At 48.9% G+C, this 23,681-nt stretch overlaps 2 protein-coding genes across 7 annotated transcripts; both read right to left on the reverse strand.

The window, feature by feature from the left end:
• Positions 1-390: 390 nt before the first annotated feature.
• Positions 391-3,261, reverse strand: LOC116957827 (CDKN2AIP N-terminal-like protein). Its single transcript, XM_032980229.2, has 3 exons — positions 2,842-3,261; positions 806-908; positions 391-655 (listed from the first exon to the last, which is right to left on the reverse strand). Exons 1-3 carry the CDS (start codon positions 3,063-3,065, stop codon positions 647-649), a joined length of 336 nt encoding a protein of 111 aa, XP_032836120.1. The 5' UTR covers positions 3,066-3,261; the 3' UTR covers positions 391-646.
• Positions 3,262-4,398: 1,137 nt separating this feature from the next.
• On the reverse strand, positions 4,399-23,363 carry LOC116957796 (H(+)/Cl(-) exchange transporter 3-like). 6 transcript variants are annotated; one of them, XM_076053357.1, is made up of 16 exons: positions 23,202-23,363; positions 21,516-21,620; positions 17,167-17,291; positions 15,056-15,155; positions 13,919-14,106; positions 13,414-13,536; positions 12,346-12,552; positions 12,139-12,219; positions 11,351-11,623; positions 10,298-10,585; positions 9,441-9,627; positions 8,669-8,853; positions 7,997-8,098; positions 7,610-7,721; positions 6,747-7,005; positions 4,399-5,954 (listed from the first exon to the last, which is right to left on the reverse strand). In XM_076053357.1, exons 2-16 carry the CDS (start codon positions 21,604-21,606, stop codon positions 5,864-5,866), a joined length of 2,412 nt encoding a protein of 803 aa, XP_075909472.1. In that variant the 5' UTR covers positions 21,607-21,620; positions 23,202-23,363; the 3' UTR covers positions 4,399-5,863. The 6 variants fall into 6 exon arrangements, with proteins under 6 accessions (XP_075909472.1, XP_032836063.1, XP_032836079.1 ...); XM_032980172.2 differs by having other exon boundaries at positions 21,462-21,620; XM_032980188.2 differs by lacking the exon at positions 23,202-23,363 and adding an exon at positions 23,052-23,184 and having other exon boundaries at positions 21,462-21,620.
• Positions 23,364-23,681: the final 318 nt, after the last annotated feature.

Genomic DNA, 23,681 nt, shown 5'->3' on the forward strand with positions numbered 1-23,681 from the left:
GAACTTGCAATGTAATGATCCACCCCAACACAAGCTGATTGTATCACTCCATCTCAGCATTATCCTCACAGATGCGTTCCTCCCTTGGCTGCTACCGTCTTTATTCTTGACTATCGTTCATCACGACTTCGGGCAACGTGTCCTAACCATCCAACTTATAGCATTTTTATTTAACCATATGAATATTTGTAATCTGCGTATGAGCTCTAAAAACGCCTTATCACAGATATAACGTTTTGGGCAATGGCTGTGAAGCAGTTTCTCACATCTTGACCTGAAAAGTTGGAAAAATGCTCTAAAGAAGGCCCATTGCTTGAAACGTCAGCTTACTGTATAAGTATTGTTAAAGGCAGTGTAGGCACTCAGTAAGTTTTGTGTAAGACAACTAACAAAATGCAAAACATTTTTATTGCCATTCAACTTCGAAAATGGGAATGTATGTTATCATTTAAATAGTCTAAAAAAAGAATAAGGCAATGAAACATCAAAAAGTACATTTAATTACAAAAGGCATACACAACACTCCATTTTATATGCAATCCCGTGTTGAAACTTGAATCCACAGAGCTCAAGTTCACGTGTGTAATGATCGTGCACAGCAATATCTAGCAGTAGGTGATTGTGGATCACTCGACGCATGAGTTCTTCATTTTTTCTGGAAAAAAAAACACAAATGAGTTTATGATTATTGTTAAGTGATAACAGCAGACTGTCTTAACTCTGGGGGTGTTCACCGCTTCATACACGGTCGCACCCTCCACCCCCTAAGTGGCCCTGCGTGCTGCACTCCCTGCTCAGGGCCTACCTGCTTGGCCATGATTTCATCCCTGGTGGTGAAGATTGGAGCATCCTCCACGTGCACGCCTGCCGCCATCTCTCCAACGCGCTCCATCAACTCCGCGCTGTACCTACACCCAACACCATCAACATCCACCACCATGACCAAAAATCAACATCATCATCATACACTAACTACATTACATTGTTTTGCTTATTAGTTTACAACTCTGTGCGGCTACAATCAAACCCAGCCACAACAGCAACCCTTAAATAATCCAAGATGCGTACATAATAATGTTTAATTGTAGAAACAAGACAACACTCTGACCATTTCCAGCTGTAACAATACATATAAAGCTTTGACCACACGAGTATGTGATTAAAACTCGACAGCCACATTTTATCTCCGACTTCTTGCAAAACTTTAGAATTGGCAGACATGTTATACTGTACGTCCGTATTTGAAATGTCTACATCGTTACTAGAATATTTATTTATCCTAAAATAATCCGAGGAGCAATGCAACTTTCTCCAAATATCTCCCAAATATAATAAAGTACAGGTACAGCCCCGAGAAGAGTCCAAGTGGCCGGTTGAGCCTTTAAATTGTCATCACCATAATGTGAAAGTGGTGTTTTATGCAAGCCGCCAGACAACACACGCTCACCATTGGTTTTGGTGAAGTGATGTACAGGAATGTTAACTTCGAGCGCCACTCACAGCTCATTATCGTCTAATCACCACCACTTATTCACGGCCTCCTCCCGTGGCTCAATCCTCGCCAGTCCTCGTTACCCAGCACCACCAGTGCCGGACTCTCTTAGTAGCTGCTGCTGCACGTGTAGTAGCTGCTGCTGCACGTGTAGTAGCTGCTGCTGCACGTGTAGTAGCTGCTGCTGCACGTGTAGTAGCTGCTGCTGCACGTGTAGTAGCTGCTGCTGCACGTGTAGTAGCTGCTGCTGCACGTGTAGTAGCTGCTGCTGCACGTGTAGTAGCTGCTGCTGCACGTGTAGTAGCTGCTGCTGCACGTGTAGTAGCTGCTGCTGCACGTGTAGTAGCTGCTGCTGCACGTGTAGTAGCTGCTGCTGCACGTGTAGTAGCTGCTGCTGCACGTGTAGTAGCTGCTGCTGCACGTGTAGTAGCTGCTGCTGCACGTGTAGTAGCTGCTGCTGCACGTGTAGTAGCTGCTGCTGCACGTGTAGTAGCTGCTGCTGCACGTGTAGTAGCTGCTGCTGCACGTGTAGTAGCTGCTGCTGCACGTGTAGTAGCTGCTGCTGCACGTGTAGTAGCTGCTGCTGCACGTGTAGTAGCTGCTGCTGCACGTGTAGTAGCTGCTGCTGCACGTGTAGTAGCTGCTGCTGCACGTGTAGTAGCTGCTGCTGCACGTGTAGTAGCTGCTGCTGCACGTGTAGTAGCTGCTGCTGCACGTGTAGTAGCTGCTGCTGCACGTGTAGTAGCTACGGGCCCCGCACATTCCAAGGCGCCGCGCTAAATGCTTTCAAGCTATCAATTCCAGTTTAGTGATTCTGTCCTTGCTCTATTACTATAGTACTATACTGCCTTCGACTTTTATTAACGACTGGGTGTTTAAAGTTATCGATTTGTCGTATTGTCTGGCTGCATAGCAAATTAAAAAAAATACAATTACTTTACTGCGCAAGTTAAAAATGTATGTTTTTGTCTATTTAGGGGCTCCTTTATAGCACATGCTACAGGCCCCGCACTAGCTTAATCCAGCACTGAGCACCACCAATTCAAAACCCAGCACCAGGCCATCACGATCAGTCTCGCACAACGCAGCTCTTAGACCAACACCAGCATTAGGCCGCCACCACCACCACCAACCAAGAGGAAGACAAAGACGAGCGTGGCGGGATGGAATCTGGGAGCGGACCTAGCTCAGCTCGGGGGCATCGCGGTGTGCCAAGAGGAAAAGCTGGCAGACATTGAGCGTCCATCTCCAAAAAAAACTCTTCTCGAGATTACACGAACCCGCGTCCCCAAGCCTTGCCTATAATACACCCCGTGTCCCCGTCACCCCAGATCCCGAGGCCATCGCACCTGCATCCCATGAAGACGTTGTTTGCCCAGACCATCGAGAGGGACACGAGGTGGTCGAGCTCCTCGGCCGGGAAGGCGTCCGCGTGTCGCGACAAGAACTCGCGCCTCGCCCGCCACTGCTTGTCCGTCTCGGCGGCGCCGCGTAGCGACTCCAGGTCGGGTCGTCCGGCGCCGGTCGAAGCCTGGCGCTTCTCCCGCAGCATGGTCTCCAGCGACTGCTCCATGTCGGGCTTAGTGGGTGGCGATGGCAATGGATGTCGATGATCTCCCCTCGCTCTCTCGCCTATCTCGGGACCTCCGGCGCCTAAAGTGAACTCACAGCGACGCCATCTTACTACGTCCGGACAGCGAGCGCCGACGATTGGCTGCGAGCGCGCACGTGGTGAGCAACGGGCGCGCGCGATTGGCCGCAGGCGCCGCACGTTGTGGGCCCTGCGCGCCGCGGACGGGTTCAGAGTGCCCCGGTGTTCATGGACCAACACCGACACCTGGTGGGTGAGATTTTAGATCATTGTTGTCTGCACAGTACGTCTCCTCGGGCTGCGAGTTCATATTGCGTTTTGGGGGATGACAGGCCAACGTCCCTCCGAGGTTTTTTTTTAAATTGTACAGTTTCGGAACTTATATACTGTGGATAGACTCGTCCCTAAGGCATAGCAATGGAGAGAATGTTCACCCCTGGATTAGTTCCGTACAAAAACTAGCGCCGTATCAATGTTTTTTTTGGGAAGGACATTCATACATTTTAAGTTTCAATCATTCGTGCCAAGTCTGCCTATTACCGTCATGACTAAAGTAACGAAAAGTTGGTATCGGAGTCGGAGTAATTTTAATTTTAAAAATGTATGCTGTTTCTAGGAAAGCTCAGACTTTAACGTCATCATAAAGGAGTGTCCTGCATTGGTATATTTGGTCAATACCATGATTGGATCTACAGTATTTCGCTCAGTGGGACCTTCGCCTGGTAGAATAAAAGTGCATAGACTTGTGAGAATGGACGTCAGAAAAAAAACCTGTCGCATACCAAGGGTTGACACTCAGCACTGCCATCACCTAGCCCACTACGTGTACAATACACCGGGGAAGTGCTTGAGGTCCCTCATCCACATACTGAATAGGCCCAATTCCAGCTTGGCTTCCGAGAAATGAAAAGACTGGAGGGCATCTTTTAATATTACAAAAAAAACATTTCACCAGGTAAGGCCCACTGAGCTATGTAGTTATTTTTCAGAAGCTACCAGGCCACAAATGATTGCCCAATTAAGTGGATTGTGGAAAGTTCCAGCAGCCACATACTCTACCAATGTTTCGAAATGTGGAGGGGAAAACCAGAGGACTCGGAGAAAAATCCACGCGACCACTGGTAAAACATACAAGTTCTATGTCAGGTTCGAGATGAAACCAACGACCTGCATACCGTCCTAATTGGCACCCCAATTAGCACGGTTGGCTACGTATGGTGTGAAATAAGCTTAACATATACATTTGTTCATAGGTAGGCAGTTTTGCCACGGAAAAGCATGAAGAGGAACACACAAGTGATCGAAACATCAGCAATTCAGGTTTCAATTTTAATGTTTGACAAAACAATGCCATGGTCAGCCTAGACGTGCCCTTAGAAGCACCTCTCAGAAGCGACAACCAGGGTGTGAACGTTTATCTCATTTGTGTGGCAGCCCACATGAATGTCTGAAAGAAGTGTGCGCATGTGCACAGTGAGTTTCACTGTTATGAGTCCCCAGGGATGTGAAAATATTTAGCTAAAGAGTGCATCCTTTTGTAGTGGGAATCTGCAGGAACTTTGTGTTTGTCCCTGGAGAAGATGGGATTCCCATAAGGACAGTTACGAATGTAGCGATGTGCACCAACGTTCTGCACGAGGCTTCATTTCACGGCAACAATTCCTCTAGGCACCTCTACAGGCACTAGACAAATGTATCCAACCATTCTCCACGTACCATCATTAGATCATTTAATTCCTAAACAAGGATGAGAAGGCCGTAGTGTCATTATTTTTCTAAGCATTAACTTTTTTTTTCTACTTATACCTACTACTCCCAACGTTCTCCACTGGTATTTTAATATCAATTAAGCCTTGGTCCCACAGCAGTTCATCCATTCTCTGCTAGGTTAACCGTACAATACTTCGATTTTATCCATTGCTTCATCGTTTTCAAGCACAAATGATGGTATATTGTAAGGCAATGCCTTCAATACGTTGTTTCTTATGTTTTAATGTAATGATAACCCTATGTGCCACCAGTTGGGTCTAGGCGACGCAATCATGCCAACTCAAAATCGTCACCTCAATGGGGTTAAGTAATGAATAGCTTTGTTCCATACGCTAAAGTCAGACAGCCATATGGCAGGAGAAATTTTAAAACGGCAATTAAAATAACAAGTTAAATGCGTCTCTGTATTAGGCATCATGTTTCCGCTTGCTGTGCTCCTTCGGAGCCGAGGCAGCCAACTCCAGGGAACTGGGATGCAAAGACACGGCCTCCAGGAAAAACTACAACTTTGACAAAAATCACGCCCTTCACAAATGCTGCACGATCAGAACACGCGAGGTTAAATTAAACGCCGGCATAAATAAACCCGCGGGGAGATCCCCGGCTTTCACTCCTGTACGTAGAAAACACGCACCACGCACACTCACGGCTACTCTCGTCACCATCAGCATTGCACTCGCCATCGGCATTAACAAAGCATACATAAACGTATGCCAAATATAGACATCTAAAAACATCACTCCCCATCATTAGTCCATCAGTCATATCCCACCATGGCTACTCACAATCAATCATAGCTAACAATGTAAGTAATGCCTGGTATGGCTAGACATAATTGGTAATATCTAGTCATTTACCAATTATTATTCACAGCTTGGCATGGCCATAAACCACTCAACATTGTCAGTGAGAGCTACTAACTGTATTAGTCACAGCAGACTGTGACTCGTCACGGGCTAATGACAGTGAGCAATACAAGTAATGGCTGGTCCCAGCTCAGTTGCCGGGGGCTAGTCGAAGAGGCGAGATGGCGGGTCAATATTGGAGGCGTGCGCCTGGTGACGCAGGAGGTCCTTCTTCGTGATGATGCCCAGGAGCCGCCTGCAGAATCGCACCGACACATTACAATCACCACGAGCCATAGCTGGAATGATATCATGTTATCATAATGTCATAATTGCCATTTCACAAGCAATTATTAATCCCAAATAATGTAGAGTCTGTTCGTAAGGTTGTGTGTTTGCTTTGTGGGTGTGTTGCGCGTGTGAGGAGGTGTACGTGGTTAGCAAACTGTACTCCGACCCCAATGTCATTGTGCACAATTTACAGCCCTTGACAAGTATGCCAAGGGATGTGTGTACCTGCCATTAGTCTATCTCAAGGTCAACTTAGCTTGAGTGCCTTATGCATTGTGTGGAAGCCAACCGTGGTCCTGCCTCCACCACCACTGTACATGATGTCCTGGCCACAGTAACTACTCTCTGATAGCACTTTACCCCAAAAGGAGATATGCATGTACACATACAGCCCCCTTGTCAATTACTGCTGGATGAGGGCCTACCCATGCCATGACGGTCGTGGGGGTTATTTGACCACGCTTATCCATGCTGGTATGTGTGGGTTTGTGAAGGTGATGAGTATAGGTGTGGAATGATATAAATACAGTACTGTGGATTTTCTTGGCTGCTCTCTGCTGACCACCACGTGGCCCCTTAGACACCTACAACAACGTGGTTTTGTATGGTGGTCGTCCATCCAAGCTTAATCTAGGTTCAACCATGCAAAGCTTCTTAGACCCGACAAGATTGTATATATTCCGGATGATTTTAGTCAGCGGCGAATGAGGATGTGTGTTTTATTTGCTTTGTGTGCGAATGTCAGTGTATCCCTCACCCGTGGTGAGTGATGAGACACTGCCGGAGGCCCATCTTGCGGAAGATGTCTATGACAATCTCCATGGGTGTCTGGTCAGTCAGCGTGAACGGGCTGACGTCCAGAATGGAGCGCAGGCACAGGGTTGCTCCCGTGACGCCATCACCACCACTACCAGACCCCTCGGCCACCTCGGTGCTCTCAGAGCCAGACCTCCCACTCCCTCCGAAGCTCACCATGCAGTTATCGGACAATCCGGGCTGCTTCTTGCGTGCAGACTCTGCACACGAGTAAAGGATTTGTATTCATTGGCCACCTAAATGCTTCCAACATGTCAAAGCGCCTTCCATCACACCTCATCGCAACCCTTCCACTGCTCTGCGGCAGTTTGGCCAAGGGGACACCCAATGGCAACTGTCCTTACGTAGCACAAGGTGTACACAGCACCGGCCTGCAAATGTGTAGTCTGCCAGTAGGTTAATAGCATAGAAACTGCCTTTGTGGAGTACGATTATTCAGGTTTCAGTTTGAAAAAAAAGGATACATCATGCTGTAAACTTGTAAAATTAAGGACAATGGTTAACACTAAGTTTTAATGCAATGACAGCAATTGTGAATGTTACTGTTATAAAGTACAAGACTGCAATAGTCATTTAAGATGCTAGAGATGTGTTAACTATTATTGTATTTTTGCCATACTGCTTACAAGTCACTGTCAACCTCTTGTGAAGTTCCCCAAGGGTCATGTATTATTCACAATGTGGTTACAGCATAAGCCTATAAATAAATCAAACACATTCGAACGCATATGGCTCACAGGCAAACAGGACGTTTGCGGGTTAATATATGCAGATTTATGTGATTGTTTCCATGGAGCCTCTCACCGATGGCGATCATGATGTCGCAGCGCAGCACCATGCCAACCAAACGTGGCGACTGGGCGCCCGTCATCACGGGGAACGCCGTGTGCCGACACCTCGTCACCACCTCCTCCACCTCGTAACAAAACCACAAGAGCACGTCGCCACTTAATATTCAATAAATCCTATTGCCACCTCCGCAATGTGAATACACAGCATCACTGCTCACCTTCAATTTGCCCAACCACATCTTAACCAATTACGCAGACCACACCATTGAGGGTGGCCAGATCATCTCGTAAAATCTCGGAAGGCAAGCAGCTGCGAGCCGCACGGTAAGGGCCGTGAGGGTAAGGGTCAGGCCATCAGGGCCACGCTGTAAGGGCCGTGCGACCAACAGCAGTGCGGTACCTCGCGGAGGGTCATGCCCTCGGAGCGCAGCGTCACCAGGGTGGCCGAGTCTCCACGCGGACGCATAACGTCACGTGCCCAGCAGGGAGCCCCCTCCGACTCCTGGGGACAAAGACGAGGGAACACAACACAGGGTTATAAACTTGATATTCGTCAACATGACATACACAGACATGGCCAGTATTGTACTCTGGCTCATGATGATTGTTGTGCAGCATGCCAATATCTATGCCAGCACTTCCGACACAATAGCCTATAAAAACTGTAATTTGTCAATAAGTGGCAGTGACGGCACGAGTACTTTGGCAGGAGTGATTGGAAGACATGGGCCAGATCAGCTCAACAATAATGGTCGTCAGACTGCTAGATTTTTGCGTGGTACATGGGCATGTAATTACCAACACACTGCCCATAATTGGTGCCACCACACATCTTGGGTGCATGCATGCCGGGTCCAAGCAACAACATCTGCTGGATTACGTAGTGGCAGAACAGCGAATGTGAACCCGTGTCCTTGACACCAGGACCTGCCCTGGAGCTGATTTGACCATTGATCCCCCAGATTGTCATACATAAGATACACCTGCCCTGCCTATATGCACACAAGTAATTTAACGTTGCGGTTCTCATTGGTTCAGTGTAGCTGCGCTGCATCCCCTGAACGGCACGTGCTTTGGCATCCAGGAAGGGGTATCCGTTGAGGCGGATGTGGGCGCCGTAGATGCCTTCGCGTCCAAACGCGTCGCCCACCCACTTGCTGGTCATGACAGCCGCCATGAGGGGCACGATGTACTCCAGCCCGCCCGTCAGCTCAAACATGATCACCACCAGTGACACGGTCATGCGCGTCACGCCTCCTGCGCGTCCAAAGAGGAACACAAAGCGCGAGATGCCACCATCGCGAGCGGCGATCCAGCCGTGGCACCTTCTTTACGGTTTGGAGCAGAGATGGGGGAACCCTTTCCTTTAGAAATAAAATAAACTTAACTCAAAACTTACTGAGGGAAGATTAGGACTTTATCAGGCACATAACTTCTATTTATTCAATAACAAAATAATGCGGGCTCATTTTTACTGCACTCATGCGATGTTAGTTAACCATGTGCGCACACGCACAACAACACACAGTGCAGTCTTCATGATGACAACATCGACTTGAATCTGCATGTTGACCGAGCAAAAAAGACGCGCTTGCAGTGGAAAAAAGTGACCGAGCGTGATAAAAATGATAAATACCGTCCCCTCTCATACCCACTTAGCGCAGCCAAGATGCTCGCAGAGAGGCATTAGATGTCGTTTGCGGGTCGTCAATAGGCGGTGGGCTTCACGTGGTTGCGGGCCGAACAAAAACAAAGTCATCAGCGGTATCCGTATCGGGCCCACGAGCAATTGGCTCCGTCCCCCCCACCCCTAGGTTAGGATGCGGCTGTGCGGTTGTGGTTACCCAGGCAGGCAGCGGCGCCCACCATGGCGTAGAGTCCGGGCGTGATGCAGTCGGCCCCCGCGTGGCACCAGCCGCGGAAGAAGATCCAGTCGCGGTGCTGAACGGCCAGCTGTTCCACGCACACTCCCAGCAGCCGGCCGGCCACTGCGCCCACCGCCATGCTCGGGATGAATAAGCCGGACGGCACCTGTGACACGACACCCAACGCCCACTCTGTGATCACAGCTCCAAAGACTCGCCTCTCTCCGTAGCTGGGGCGTGACACTCCTTACTGGACATCTGCGAAAAAGAGCTTGATGGCTCATCGGATTCCTTCAGCAGAAATATTCTGATTCTTATTCGGCTATTCGATTGTCATGACTGGAGGTCACGTAATTTGTTGCAAGAACACAAAATGTGTTGGTTGTTTCATTTTTCAATATTTATTTTGCACTATCTAGTTCAATGCATTAGCGTTAAGGTAATGTCAGCATATTTAAGTGCGTAAATTAATACATTTTCACTTGTACAATGTTATATATAAATTGATCTTAATTGATTATAAGTGTCGCTGCGATCCATATAGCCTCCTTGGATTGGATTAAATAAAATCAACATTCCACCTGCCATACGAAGGTAAAAGCATTGATTAACAATTTGTTAAACGCCTATTCCTTTAAACACAACAAAGTGATGGATGTAGGTGGGAACACAAGGGAAAACCATTGACAATGAGAGAGGATGTAAAGCGGGAGGTGGAAAGCAGAAAAGGGATGTAAAGGAGATACCAAATTGAGGGACAGATGGAGGTTGGTAAAGGAAGAGATTAGGATGAAGGCAGCAGGATGGGGCTGACACGACGAGAGCCGTGACGGGACCTTCATGCCAAAGGTGAGAACGGTGAGCGGGATCTTGGTGGCGAGTGCCATGGCGAGCTGCCAAAGCGCCGTATAGACGTCGGGGCCGGCGGGCCGGTCCGGGACATCGTCCCCGCCGGCGCCCGGTTCCACCGAATCATTGGAAGCCAGTGAGACATAGTCGCAGAGCGGCGACGACTTGAGTGGCCCACAGTCGGTGAACAGCTCCGAGATGAGCTGGCTGGTGTTCATGCGCGTGTAAGGGTTGGGGTAGGAGATGATGGCCGTCACCGCCGTCACCACCAACACCTGGGCAGCACAAGCCACGAAGAAATCACGACGCCGCTTAGAACCTCCGCCACAATTGCAAATGCTGCAACTGGGTGCCATTACGTAAGACACTGTATATGTACTTTTTATTTACATACATATGTGACGGGATTTTCTTAACATTGTTTTCGATGAGTGTTTACGCACAATTTACAGTTTACCCTCTTTGCAGGAAGTTTTTGGCAACAGTTTCGTGTCAATCATTTTTGTTTTTGCTCATTAGTTTGCACATCCCCACCCTGCAATGTCCTGTAGCTAACACCACTGCTGAAGATCTTGGAGATGTGGTCATCCTTGTCCAAGTGTGAATCAGGAGCAACCGTGCTGCGTCAAAGTTTGAAAAACCATGTCCTTATACGAGTAAAAATACGCCATGGGTCACATCTCTTGCCAGGCAGCTTAAGGAACTCAAGATTTACAATCAGGGCTCCAGATAAATTGCTTATCCAGCAGCTTTATGTGTCGAAATTATATGGAATGCACTTCAAGGACTGGTTACAATCGCTTATTCTTTGACGATTTTAAGATAAGTAATATTCTTCTAGACTGGAGCTTTATGACTGGCACCTAGGGAGAAGTCGATTGTTTAGAGTCACCGTCGGGTGAGCAGTCAGAGTTGGTGCCGTAGGTTACGTGCTGAAGCCAGCGTGAGGTATGAACTCGTTGCCGGGAGTCAACATTTTTTGGGTCAAGCGATGACATTGAGAGCATTGGGATCGGTCGGGGGCGAGGGTCGGCGATTACCTCGGCGACAGGATAGCGGCCCAGGCCCGTGGTTTTGCGGCGCCGGCACCAGGCGATGTTGAGTTTGATGAAGGCTGCGCCCCAGAGGCCCCCGAACACGCCGAGCGCAATGAAAGGCACCAGCTCGAACAGGTACCATGGCGTGTGGTATTCCACGTAGAACAGGACCAGGCGGCTGTTCCCAAATGGGTTGATGGCCCGCAGCACGAACGCTGCCACCAGCGCCGCGAAGAACGAACGCCACAGCGTTTTCATGGGGAAGTAGTAGCTCACCTGGGAACGAGTTACAACGGCGGTCCACTCATTACAGATTCACCACGTGAAGCTTTTCTCAAGATGCACAGCTTTGGCCATGATGTTATATTGACGTCATCACGGCCAAAGCCGTTGATGCCACCACGCTACCTCAAGTGCTTTCTACCCTCTGCCATATCCCGCAGCAGCTGCACAGTTGACACGTCACCTCCAAGATCTACCCTAACCATATCTAACCATCTGGTGGTCGGTATTCGCTTCGGTCACCAGACTCGTGGAGACTGTAAGTGTGGATACCACCTCGTGGAGACTACTCCTATGCCTCAGTTACAGCAGTTCTTCGACGGTGTGATTCTGGCTTATTGGTTCTTATCGAGTAAAAGTGTTCATCTGTGCACATGCATAAGCGTAGTCGTTTAAAACTGAAGACTAAACGTGGGAACTTATTATTTGCGCTCTGCGATCACATACATATATATGTTTGTTTGGATTTGTGTGTTGACACACATTCTCATCTGCGTGAGTGCTGTTACCTCCTCCAAGCTGAAGAGGACTCCTCCAATTGGAGCCCCAAATGCCACCGACACCCCGGCTGCAGATGCCGCAGACAGCACCTTAAGCAAGGAGGAGAAAATCACCAACAAGGATGCCGTCACCCAATGGCCCCTTTAATCCTCGAGTGCTGGCATCCACATGTTGCCGGCTCCCGCTCGCCTCACCCGTTCTATGTCCCTCCTCACCTCTCTCTTCTTGGCCTCGTTGGTGCGGTACTTGGGGAACAGGTAGCTAAAGATGTTTCCGCAGCAGCAGGCGACGTGCACCAGGGGACCCTCCTTTCCCAGGTTTAAGCCCGAGGACACGGCCAGCACCAGCGTCACCGTCTTCACCAGCAGCGTCCACTTTCCCAGGTACCCGCGGATGATGAAGCCGCTCAAGATCGTCTTGATCTGCGACGGCGTAATGTACGTGCGCAATTACGGACATTCGTGGGATACGCTGTGGGTGGCAGAGGGCCGTGCAGCAAAAATCCGTTGTTGCACTGTACTTCAATGCTCCCCGCCTTCACTGACCCCCACTGACCAGCGTGGTAAAATGGGGTCAAAATAACTTCCACGGCGAGTATAGCATGCGGACGCCCTCATCCAGCAGGAGAAAGACAAAAAGGTTGTACGCGTATATGAGCAAGCAGCTGGATAGGAGATTATAATTATAATGTAGTTCATTTATTTAGAAATGAATCAATCCGTTCCAAGACCCCTTTTTCAGGAGGGTCCTGCATTGATATCTTTAACCAAATTAATCGATAAATATTTTGAATTCAATGTGAGAGGAAACCAAAGTATGCTAAGACAACCCACACACACAAGGGGATCACACTTAAGACTCACAACCCATTTCCTGTACTACCTCCTGCTGACAGCCCACTTGGTTTGGGATTTTTACAAAAGTATGTAACGTTCCAACCCCTGCCTTAAAGCGATGATAAAGAATTACGTATGACCACACCTGGATCAGATTTAGCCAGAGGCAGGAAACAATGAACTCACGACTGCAAACGTGTGCGGGACTACCGAGTGTATGGGCAGACATGGTAAAGCTTGATTGGATCAGAGTGTGCAAAGCTGAGTGTGCAAAAGTGGAGTGTGAGCACAAGGAAGAAAGTACAAGTGAGTGCACAGCAGAGTATACAGGGACGAGAGTGTGAGTGTGCAGAAGAGAGTACACATTAATGAGTGCACAATAGAGTACACAGGGCTGCGAGTGAGTGGGAGATAGAGAGAGAGAGAGCTTGCAGGGAGAGCTCTTGCCTCAGGGATGCCAGAGCCGCAGGCGTAGGGGGCGAACTCCCGCACGAGCGTCACGGCTAAGCCTGCAAAGGCCAGAGCCACCAGCGTGAACATGATGTAGTTGAGGATGTAGGAGCCAGGCCCCTGTGGGAAGGAGATGAAAAACAAATTCTTCATCCCCGTACTCTCATCACCTTGTCACCCCACCATCTTCCCACATCAGTACCTTACCATTCATTTATTTATTTCACAACCTTATTAATAAACTACCTCACCACAGGCGGCACGGCAACAAGTGTTACCGAACGCCTTTCTGTGTGTAGTTAGTATGTTCTCCTCGTGTTCCGAATGGGTTTTATGTGGCTCCCTCCCAGAGCTAAAACACACTGTCATTTGGTGCTTACCAAACATTCCAATGGAAGTCCCTCCTGAAAAAGAATGTACACTCAGTGTGGATTTTCTGGGTAAGCAAGTCATTGCTATCATAACTCATCGCCCCCGGCATTATTCCCCGACTCCTACTCACGTCGGGCTGGCCGATGACGAAGTCGGCCCAGTTCTTCCAGAGCGGGCAGGTGTACCGGTCTTCGAACGTTGTCTCATTGGAGCCCCAGCAGCACTGCTCGCGGTTGAGCCACAGGCCCGTGAGGCACACCCCCTCCTTCAGGTCTGACATCCAGTCGGCCGCGATGTCGATCAGACCCGCAATCGCACCTACACAGCGGTGACGACGCGTGAATATCAGCGCGGACGGAGCCACACGGATACTTACGCCCCACACCTCCCCCTCCCTCCCTTCCAGTAGCTAATTCTTTAGTAAGGATTAACTACTGTAGGTTCAATAATGGCTCTCTGCCAGAATTCACAATACGAAGGTTGTGAATTTCAAATCAAAGTCACGGGGTTGACTTGGTCCGTGATCCCACTGGGGTCGATGAAACGAGTACCACTTGTGAGCACTCAACCACCAGTGTTTAATGGTCCCTGCAATTAAAATTAGACATTTCCAGCATGGGCTCAGAACATCCAATTAAGATGAGTGCCACCCCCAACAACGATTTGGACACGGAGACACGACATCAATTCTAACCAAGCGTTATTCAAAGTTGATTCGAATTTTCCACGGAAAAATTTGACCATAACTAAATCAAACGGCATGTGTCCATTTTTGTTAGATCTCACAAGCTAAGCATCGTAGCGCTTGGCTAGATGACCACAGTGTACAGCAGGTTGTTTATAGGCTGCGTGGCTATATGATGATCAGTAAAGGACAGTGCTGCCGTATCCATCATTGCACGGTACTTCTATGCTCCCATGTCTACGCTCCCCATCTTCACAAAACTGCACCTCGTTTTTTGGCAAAGTAATGCCAAATAACCACCATGACCCGCATGGCGCGAGAAATTCCTCATTAGTTTATTTCTTTACAACTGCTTTGTGTTAAATTTGTTGTCCTTCCCCCGCACCTCCGGATTAGCACTGTTGACTACGTATGGTGCAAAAGAAGTTCTACATACGTACGTTCGGCATTGGTTTGACAAAAGGGCCGTCCGCATCAGGTATTACGTTTCATTTTACTAATGCTCCAATAATTTTAACACGGACGTGCACAGAGGCCCAGCCGTGTGCGTGTGTGTGTGCATGCAGGAGCCGCCCACCGTACCAGCGGCGAGCCCCGTGAGCGTCACCACGAGCCACCCCGACCAGGAGTCCAGCACCCACTTCACGTAGTCCCACCGCGAGTCCTTCTTCTTGCTCGAGATCTGCCCCACAAACCGCAGCGGCGTGCCACGGCGCCACACACCAACACGACATACACACCGAAACCCCCGATAGCGATCAATTTACCTCAATCTCGCAAAAACACACTTTATTGGGCGTAGGTGTAGAATATTTATTTTAAGAAATTATTAAGTGTGGCTCAGAAATATATGACTAAGAAGTAGGTGATGCATTCAATAATTCTCAATGACGATAACATTTCTAAAACTTTGTTTAACATTCTGGTAACATAATGCTATTCTAATACATGATAGTATTAACATGAGTGGCTAAAATGAATAATCTATATGTGGTTAATCGTTGGCTCAGATAAATTGTATATAATTTAGAATGCATTTATAATGCTAATATTAGTTAAAATCTGATTGGTTGTTCCTGGGATGTCATGATACCTGTTTAATAAGCTGGATCTGGTGACATGGTTTTCTGACTTCATAAAAACATTTCTCATAATTTTTCTTCAACTTATCAGTGACCTAAAATAATATCAAGAGGCACGTTAAACGCTTGTACACATGACAATTTCATTTGCTTGGCTGTGTCGGTTAGGGGAGGGTCTGGTGATACAAATTTGGCCAGATAATTGCATGGCCAAACCCAAAAAAAATATTTATGAATCACATGATTCGGCATACGCGTAGATATATCTAAAACATTATGCAATATTGTTAACTGTATCCTAAAACTTACTTGCTGCTTTTATTATTACATTACAAACAATTTGGTAACAAAAAATGATAACCAAACAACAGCGCACTAATGTGCCTGAAGGCAAGTTTAATTTTTTTTTCACCAAGTATGGTAAGATGCACACTCATGTGCATCATGGAAAAGTACAAAGTATTATATTGACCATATTCTTGGTTCTTTCGGTAAAGTCACTTTACCGAAAGAACCAAGAATATGAATCCCTGCAGTCACGAAAGCTTTAAATCAAAATATTATATTGACCATCAAATAAATGGGCTTTGGAATGATACATCCACAGAATTATAGCCATGGGCATGACAAGTGATGGAAAGGCAGCCAAATGAGAGAACGCATATGTGAGAATGGCCACCATGGAAACAGAGCGATAAGATAAGAGATCATGCGCATTCGATGCTCTGCGGTATCACGGAACATAGGGGATGGCATTAGCACCGGGAAACCTTCTTCCAGCACAGCAAAGGTAAAGGATGATGATCTGATGATTATAACCTTCTGTCTCGTTTAGACACCTTGTGCTCACTATTACTTGTGTAGTGGGTATAAATGGAGAGCGAGGCGTCTCTGGAGGCAACACGTTTATTACAACAATGTACCCTAACACAAAGGGGTAGTAGCTGCCCCTTCCACCAGGTAACCTAGGGAGGTAATCCATCCGGGCTAACTAGCCCGAACACAACTGGGGAAGGCTGTCAAGCTGGGACCCCGACTCGAGTCCAGGTCTTGTCTTCAGCTTCTTCTTCAGGAGGACGTCTTCATGTCTTAAGGTGAGGAACAACCAGCGGACCCGTTCAGGGATCCGGCATATATCCTCGGTCCCGGGGCTTCCTCCGCCCCTAGGCACGCCTCCCTTCTCGAACCTTCCCGAGGCATCTGGAACCGGTCCTGGGGTCCCCCAGCCCCCTATTTGGGCGCCCCACCCCCGGGAGCTCCGGCCCCTAGCCCTCCATGGTGATTCCGGAGTGCCATGGCCCCCTGTAACCCCTGCGCCGCTCCAGGCGCTCTCGCCCCCTAGCCTTCAGGGCTGGCCCTGCAACACGGAGTGCAATGTCGCACAACTGCCGTGCTGTGGGTGGTGTAAGCAGCGTGTCCCCTGCTTCACACACAGGCCGGTCTTACGTGTCATGCAGTGGCATCCCCCGTGACCTTGTGCGTTTCCCGTGACCTGTCGGGAGGCAAGCCTTTGACAATTCACGCAACCTCAAACTGCACCTAGCCTGGCACAAGTGTCACGGTGACACCACTAGCGAATGACGCTTGTTTGGTGATGTCGTGCAAGCGTGCCTTGCGGTGGCGGTGGCGGTCGCGGGCCTTCTCGCGGACCCAATCGATGGTGTGGAAGTCTCCGTAGAGCCCGAGGCCAGGTGGAGGGGGATCATCCGAGGGATCTGTCCGGCCATTCCACATCCCTGGTCGCACAAACAAATACATGTGTGAGGCATTACCAGTGGCACGGTGTTTTGCACACCACGCTATAAACCCCAGCAATCTGAGTTGGATTCCTGGCCACAGCTAGCATCGATAGCGAGTGATACCTGAACTCGTCCTGGGCGCCTTCCCATCACCAACCCGCACTGACCGGCGTGGTGAAGTATAGTCAAACAATATTCCATAACCGATGCAGCTTGGAGATAACCTCACACAACAGTGGATTGCCAAATATATGTACAAAAACCGGTACACATGCAGGTATGTATACATATACATGCAAGCATACGAGATCATGTATGGAAGTATATCGAGGCATGTACGCTGGAACAGGCAGGTAGGTGTAAGTACACAGGATGCAAATATCCACGTAAACAGTACAAATCGATTGACTTGCACCAACAAATGAACACAAACACGTACACAGAGCTGTGTACACGCATGGGTTCACAAGAGCATACATACGCATTACAAACTGCAGCAGTTCATTATCTGCGTACACGCATGATGCAGGAATACAAACACGGCAGTGTCCATATGTTGATGTGGTATTGCGCACAGGAATGCGTGCTGATGAACATTATACAGTGCAGTATTTGTGTTTGCAGAAATCACAATACAGGCGAGCGTAGTCATAACTCGGTGACATTTACAATTTTCACCAGAAAAAAAGTCCACGCAAGATACTCTCCGCTGTTGTGCACACACACAGGGTGTAACATTATGTACGTTCCAGATTAAATAAATACGTTGTGGCAGATTCGTTCCATTGACGCTGTACACTATTTTAAACGTAATTGAGTAAATGTAAGCATTTACCAAATTGACAGCACATCCAAGGAAGATGACACGCATGACTGACGATCAATAATCCGCATAGTAAAGGGGGGTTATGTTAATGTACTGTACACACGTTGGCATGCGTAAACGTGTGTACAGAAACGCGGACATAACCCAGAGGGTTACGGAAACAAAAAACCCAGACATGCACACAGATAACAGACGCAAACCCCGAGACACAACATACGGAAACGCATATGCACAGAAACGTGCACGCGGTACAAACCAGATGCACAAAAAGCACAGATGAGCAACAAAGACAAAGACGTCCCGTGTAGGCATCCGAGACTCGGGGCAAGTGCTGTCAAGCGAGCGGGTGAAAAAAGGCCGGCATGACGCACAAGGGAATTGTGTAGCCAGCATCACGCCCGGCCGCCTTCGTCTCCCTACTGCTGATGTTCACAGACTGCATCTCATTTAAGGCTGGCTCGACCTAGGGGAGGCCCACGACCGGTAGAAATTTAAAACATATATATACACACACACATAGAGGCTAAACATCAGCAGGTGTACCGGGGGCGTTACGGACACACGGAGGTCACGTACAGACACGGACAAAATAGCCCACACTGAAGGGGTGAGTGCTGTTAGCGAGCACCTATTAAGGCCGAAATCGCACCGGGTGATCGCCTCACGGCCGCCTTTATCTCTCCATTGACGATGCACGCACATTGCGCAACACGCTTTCCAGTTAAAACACCGAGTGGACCCAGAGGCGGCACAGATCAGCAATGATGCGACGACCACTTGCCGGGATATCCAAACCGAGTCGCACCAACAAACGGTTCACCACGACTCATTAAGCGCAGTGCGCTAACCACTACGCTACTGCCTCCCCCCACCCCTCTCTCCTACAATAAGACAGTGTGACACGAGTCGGATACAGACCAGCACACACAGGGACACACCGTGCATCCTCACGGGCCCCAGGGGCAAGGCCTCCCCGTCCCCGTGCAGCCGCGGGCCCTCGTCCTCGACACACGGGCTCCCCGAGGAGGACGCCATGCCCGCCGTGCCACGCTGCGCTACCCCGCTACCCGGGGTTCCTCGCTCGCTCTCTCTCTCTCTTCTTGCCTCTCCCTCGATCCCGACTCTCCCCCCCCTCTCTCTCAGGCTCTCTTCCAATGATAAGGGCTGGTGATGTCATAGAGCAGCACCCAAGACCACCCTCCCACCTCCCAGGCTGAGTGATCGGAGCTCTGCCCCCTGTGTAGAAGGACTGTACGCTCTGGTTTTGTTCCAGTTACAGCCGCTTTGTGACTCGGGGTCCGCGACTGCATTCCTATTCTCGCCAGTGGCAGAGCCATAGCGTTGAGGCGGTGCGACTACGGCAGAAGCGACATCGGGTCGAAGAGGACCATACGCGTGGAACACTTAGAAGTTGGACGGGGTTGGGTAGGGGTGGCATTTACGGTAATTTCTTTCCAACCAGGGCCCATGCCAACCACACGACCACACCAATGCTGCGCCACACGTGCCCACTTAGTCAAGGCCATCTGTACGAGTCCCTCTCAATCAAGGGCAGCGTCACGAATGCCTCTGCATTGCCACAATGATCGTGCGCATGCAATTCGGAAGAAAGTGTCGCCGTTTGTCAATTCACTGCTGGGTGAAGGCTTCCACACGCGCACATGCAATGGAGTGCCGAGTCGTGGCAAGTTAACCAGAGTACACAATGTACCTGTATATCGATATGATTGGAAGTGATACAAATCAGTTTGTTTTTTAATGGATCTAAGTCTCCCTTGATATGTACGGTCAATTAAGAGAAAATAAACATAGGTATTTCATGCATTGGTCACTGATTCTATTTATGCTCACCTATGCCATAGGAAAATTGAATTGTTGGCACAGATTCAGGGATATACACAGATGAGTAGCCAAGTGGGAAACCACTTTGAATTGTGAATTATGCACAATTATTGACCATCACAATTTGTAAATGCTCATTTAAGATAACTATCTTAAAGACGTACAGCAGCCACCACATGGGACTAATGCAACAGAGCTTTCCAAGACAAGTATAGGTGTCATGCACTGGAGTGGAAATAGCCGACATGTGAATTCTGAAAAGATCACTTTCCCACATACTTCATTTAGACAAAAAAAACTTTACATAGAGAACACTGCGACATTTAAACATGCAGGTTGCAATTTTTTTCATTGGCACAACAATTGCAACGCATAATTGTAACACACCAGGTGTAGAAATGGTTCACATGTACATGGTGTACATGCAAACAGACCAACATAGGAAACACACAGACAGCATATTTTTGATTTAAAGCTTTCGTGACTGCAGTGATTCACATTCTTGGTTCTTTCGGTAAGGTCACGTTGAAGGGAAACAATAAAATAATAAAATATATATGTATTGTTTCCCTTCAACGTGACTTTACCGAAAGAACCAAGAATAAGACAGCATATTTGTATAAGAAGAAAAAAGCCTAAATGAAATCCAGACCTCCGATGAGTAGTTGGCTACGTACGGTGGGAAAGAAGTGCAACATACATAGCTTGTGGAAATAGTGAATAAAACGTAACATTCTGTATTCACACAGCTTAGCAGATGTTGCACAATGTGAAGGCAGCTTTAGATCAAGGACGACAGTAATAATGTTGGTGCCAGTGGTTATGTGCAGTTCTTGCTTTCGTGGTTGGTAAAGAATTGTCTCTGTAGTGCAGAATAGCAATGGTGATGCCGATGGTAATATAGTACTGGAGATGCAGGCCATTATGATGATGGAAACATGACGCTCATCATGTAGGGGCAATATATAAAACATAGTAAACTGATGATTCGCGTGATAGCTAATTGCAATTGTTATTAAGCTGTACGATCATTATTTCTATTCGTTTCAGCCCTTTGTTAATTCACTGGTGGATGAAGGGTTCCCTACATCATGTCAGTCATGGGGGGTTGTTGTATGGACGTAATTCACCACGTTGGTCTGTGCTGGATCGTGTAGTGGGGATCCAAGAACAGTTCAGATAGCACTCGTCACTGATGTTAGCCATGACCAGGAATAGACCACTGTAACCAGGTCCATAGCACACCAACGTTAACAACTGCGCCACTGCTACTCCCACGAGCTATACAATAGGGGAAGGCTACGGCAACAATAGAGGGGCTGATCAGGACGCAGGAAAATGAGTTTTGCATATTAAACAGAGGCAGGGGGAGAACAAAACCTACAACACGGAGGTATGAGATGAAAAACAATGTCAGCGATGAACGGTGTGTGCCACTGGTGATGTAAGCATTGACACGAGAGGTAACGAGATGCTGCCGGTGAAATAGTGATGCCCACGCTGCATGCTGAGCAGTCGGTCGTCCTCGGTGGCACTGCCATCCTCGTCTTCACCTCCTTCCTCATCCTCCGTCTCCTCGTCGCCATGAAGCAGTGACAACGCGATGTAGGGGGGCCCCGTTCCCCGGGAGGGTGCCGATGCCATCACGCTCCCCCTGCCTGGTATACGGGTACAAAATAGGGGTAATAAAAATGATTATCGATTAGTCCTGTTAAAAAAAAAAGTAGGTTTCCCCGAAGACGTAACATTTGGTGGGACGAGGGCAGTGAGTGCGGAAACATTCTCTCGTACTTTCCAGCGCATTATACATTCACACCCCTACTTGGGGAGAACAGGTTTAGCAAGAGCCCAACTGTAGCAGCGCATTACACTTTGCACCCTGCATGACAATTAGCGATTAAACCAACAACACGTGTCAGCTGAACTTGAAACCCCTGGGTGAGGATTGTAATCTTTAGCTCTCCCACAAAACTATAGAAGCGTTATCAATGGCTTTTGGCTACATGTATTATTACCTATTGGGTGCAGCTAACAAATCGACTCAGTTCATGAGAAACTGCTGTTAGCGAGCACCTATTAAACGCAGCACAAACACAGCAGGGGATGGTGGCCAAGATCATGCCCGACTTATTTTATCTCTCCAGTGATGATGTTCGCGTCGAGCACCCGATACTCATTTAAGGCCGAGTAGACTTAGGGGAGCCAAAGGTTTGGTTTATATTCCACTTGCCACCGACGGTGCTTTGGAATCGAAATTTTGTAGCCGGCCGGGTTTGTAGTTCAGTGAGCAAACCACCAAGTACAAAGACAAAGACCCCCCCCCCCCGCCGTATTGCCTGAACAGACTGTTGGGGGGGAAATGTTGTTGGCAAGTTACCTATTAAGGGATGCAGGGCGCACGCAGGGGCTTGTATGGCCAGCTGTGTCGATGTTGACACACCGCACCAGGTACCCAATAACGAGCAGACCGAGTTCCAAGACTCGCTCGCCAATTGATGCGAGCAGCGGTCCGAAAACGGATGCGTTAACCACTGCACCACCGCTCCCCGTCACATACAAAATGACTGATATACAGTGACAATACAAAGACCCGCCACATAGCCACCGTAGACCGTCGATGAAAGTATTGTTTTAGCGAATGCCTCTATGAAGGTTGACACGGCTCGTGGCCAGTATCTACGCACGGACCGTCTTGTTCTCACCCTCTGCCGATGTTTTAACGCCACACACCGACGCAGTACAACACAGCCGCGCCAGTTCTGGACACAAGTCTCACTCGACCACCGCACCGAACACGACAGACAGGCTCCAGGCCATTAACACAGCTCGATTTGGCGAAAGCCCCGACGCTCATAGAACCAAAACTAAGCCCATCAGAACGGCGCGAGTTTTAAAAAAAAAAAAACCCAGAAACTTTTCGTCCGCGAGAGGCGGCCCGGCCGTCAATGAAAAGCGACGAAGGCGAGCGGCAACGCGGAGCGCCACCCGTGCCTAGCGGACAGGATGGCGACTGCCTCGTGTTCGCCAGCCCCAACGAGCACGAGGAACGCCGCCTGAGCCGAGGCGACCCGCTGACATTCAAGGCCTACCCCGGCGAGGAGCCTCGGGCTCGCCAGGCCGGCCGGCCGGCCCAAAGAGACGCGCCGGGATTCCGAGGCGGCGAGACGCTTGAACCAGGGGATGGGTGGCGGCGGGGAAAAGTGAAACGCGGAGATGGAGGCAATTAAAGGTGGCCAAACCTGTGATGAAAAGCGGCGGGTGTGGGTCAGGCGGGCGGCGCAGCGGGTCATTGACTAACAACTGATTTGGTTGCTTTCAGTAACTTTTTCGCAAGCCCTCGAATGCATCACGTCTCGAATGCTGCTGACATGGAAGGGGGGGTGGGGAAGAGGGGCGCTCGTGACGTCATCACGCAAGGCGGCCGAGCCCCTGCGTGATGACGTCGATGCCGACAACACAAGCGCCGATTGGCGCAGGTTGCCTGAGCGTTGCGTGACGTCGGCGCGTCGTCTCGGGTCGACGTCACCACGTGGCTGTATTTAAACCACATGGCAAATGTATGCGACGTTTCGGGTAATGGGCCGTCTTCACAGCACACAATGTGCCAGTACACACGCGCAATAACTAGAGCACATGTTTATGGGTTGACACAGCATACACGCGAGTGAGGTGCGATTAAGGGTCATTGCCCGAAACGTCGCCTATTACATGTGTTTAGG

This window comes from Petromyzon marinus, chromosome 3 (assembly GCF_048934315.1).
Source record: "Petromyzon marinus isolate PM22_M1 ecotype Great Lakes invasive population chromosome 3, UKy_Petmar_22M1.pri1.0, whole genome shotgun sequence".
In the NCBI taxonomy this organism is placed as follows: Eukaryota; Metazoa; Chordata; class Hyperoartia; order Petromyzontiformes; family Petromyzontidae; genus Petromyzon; species Petromyzon marinus.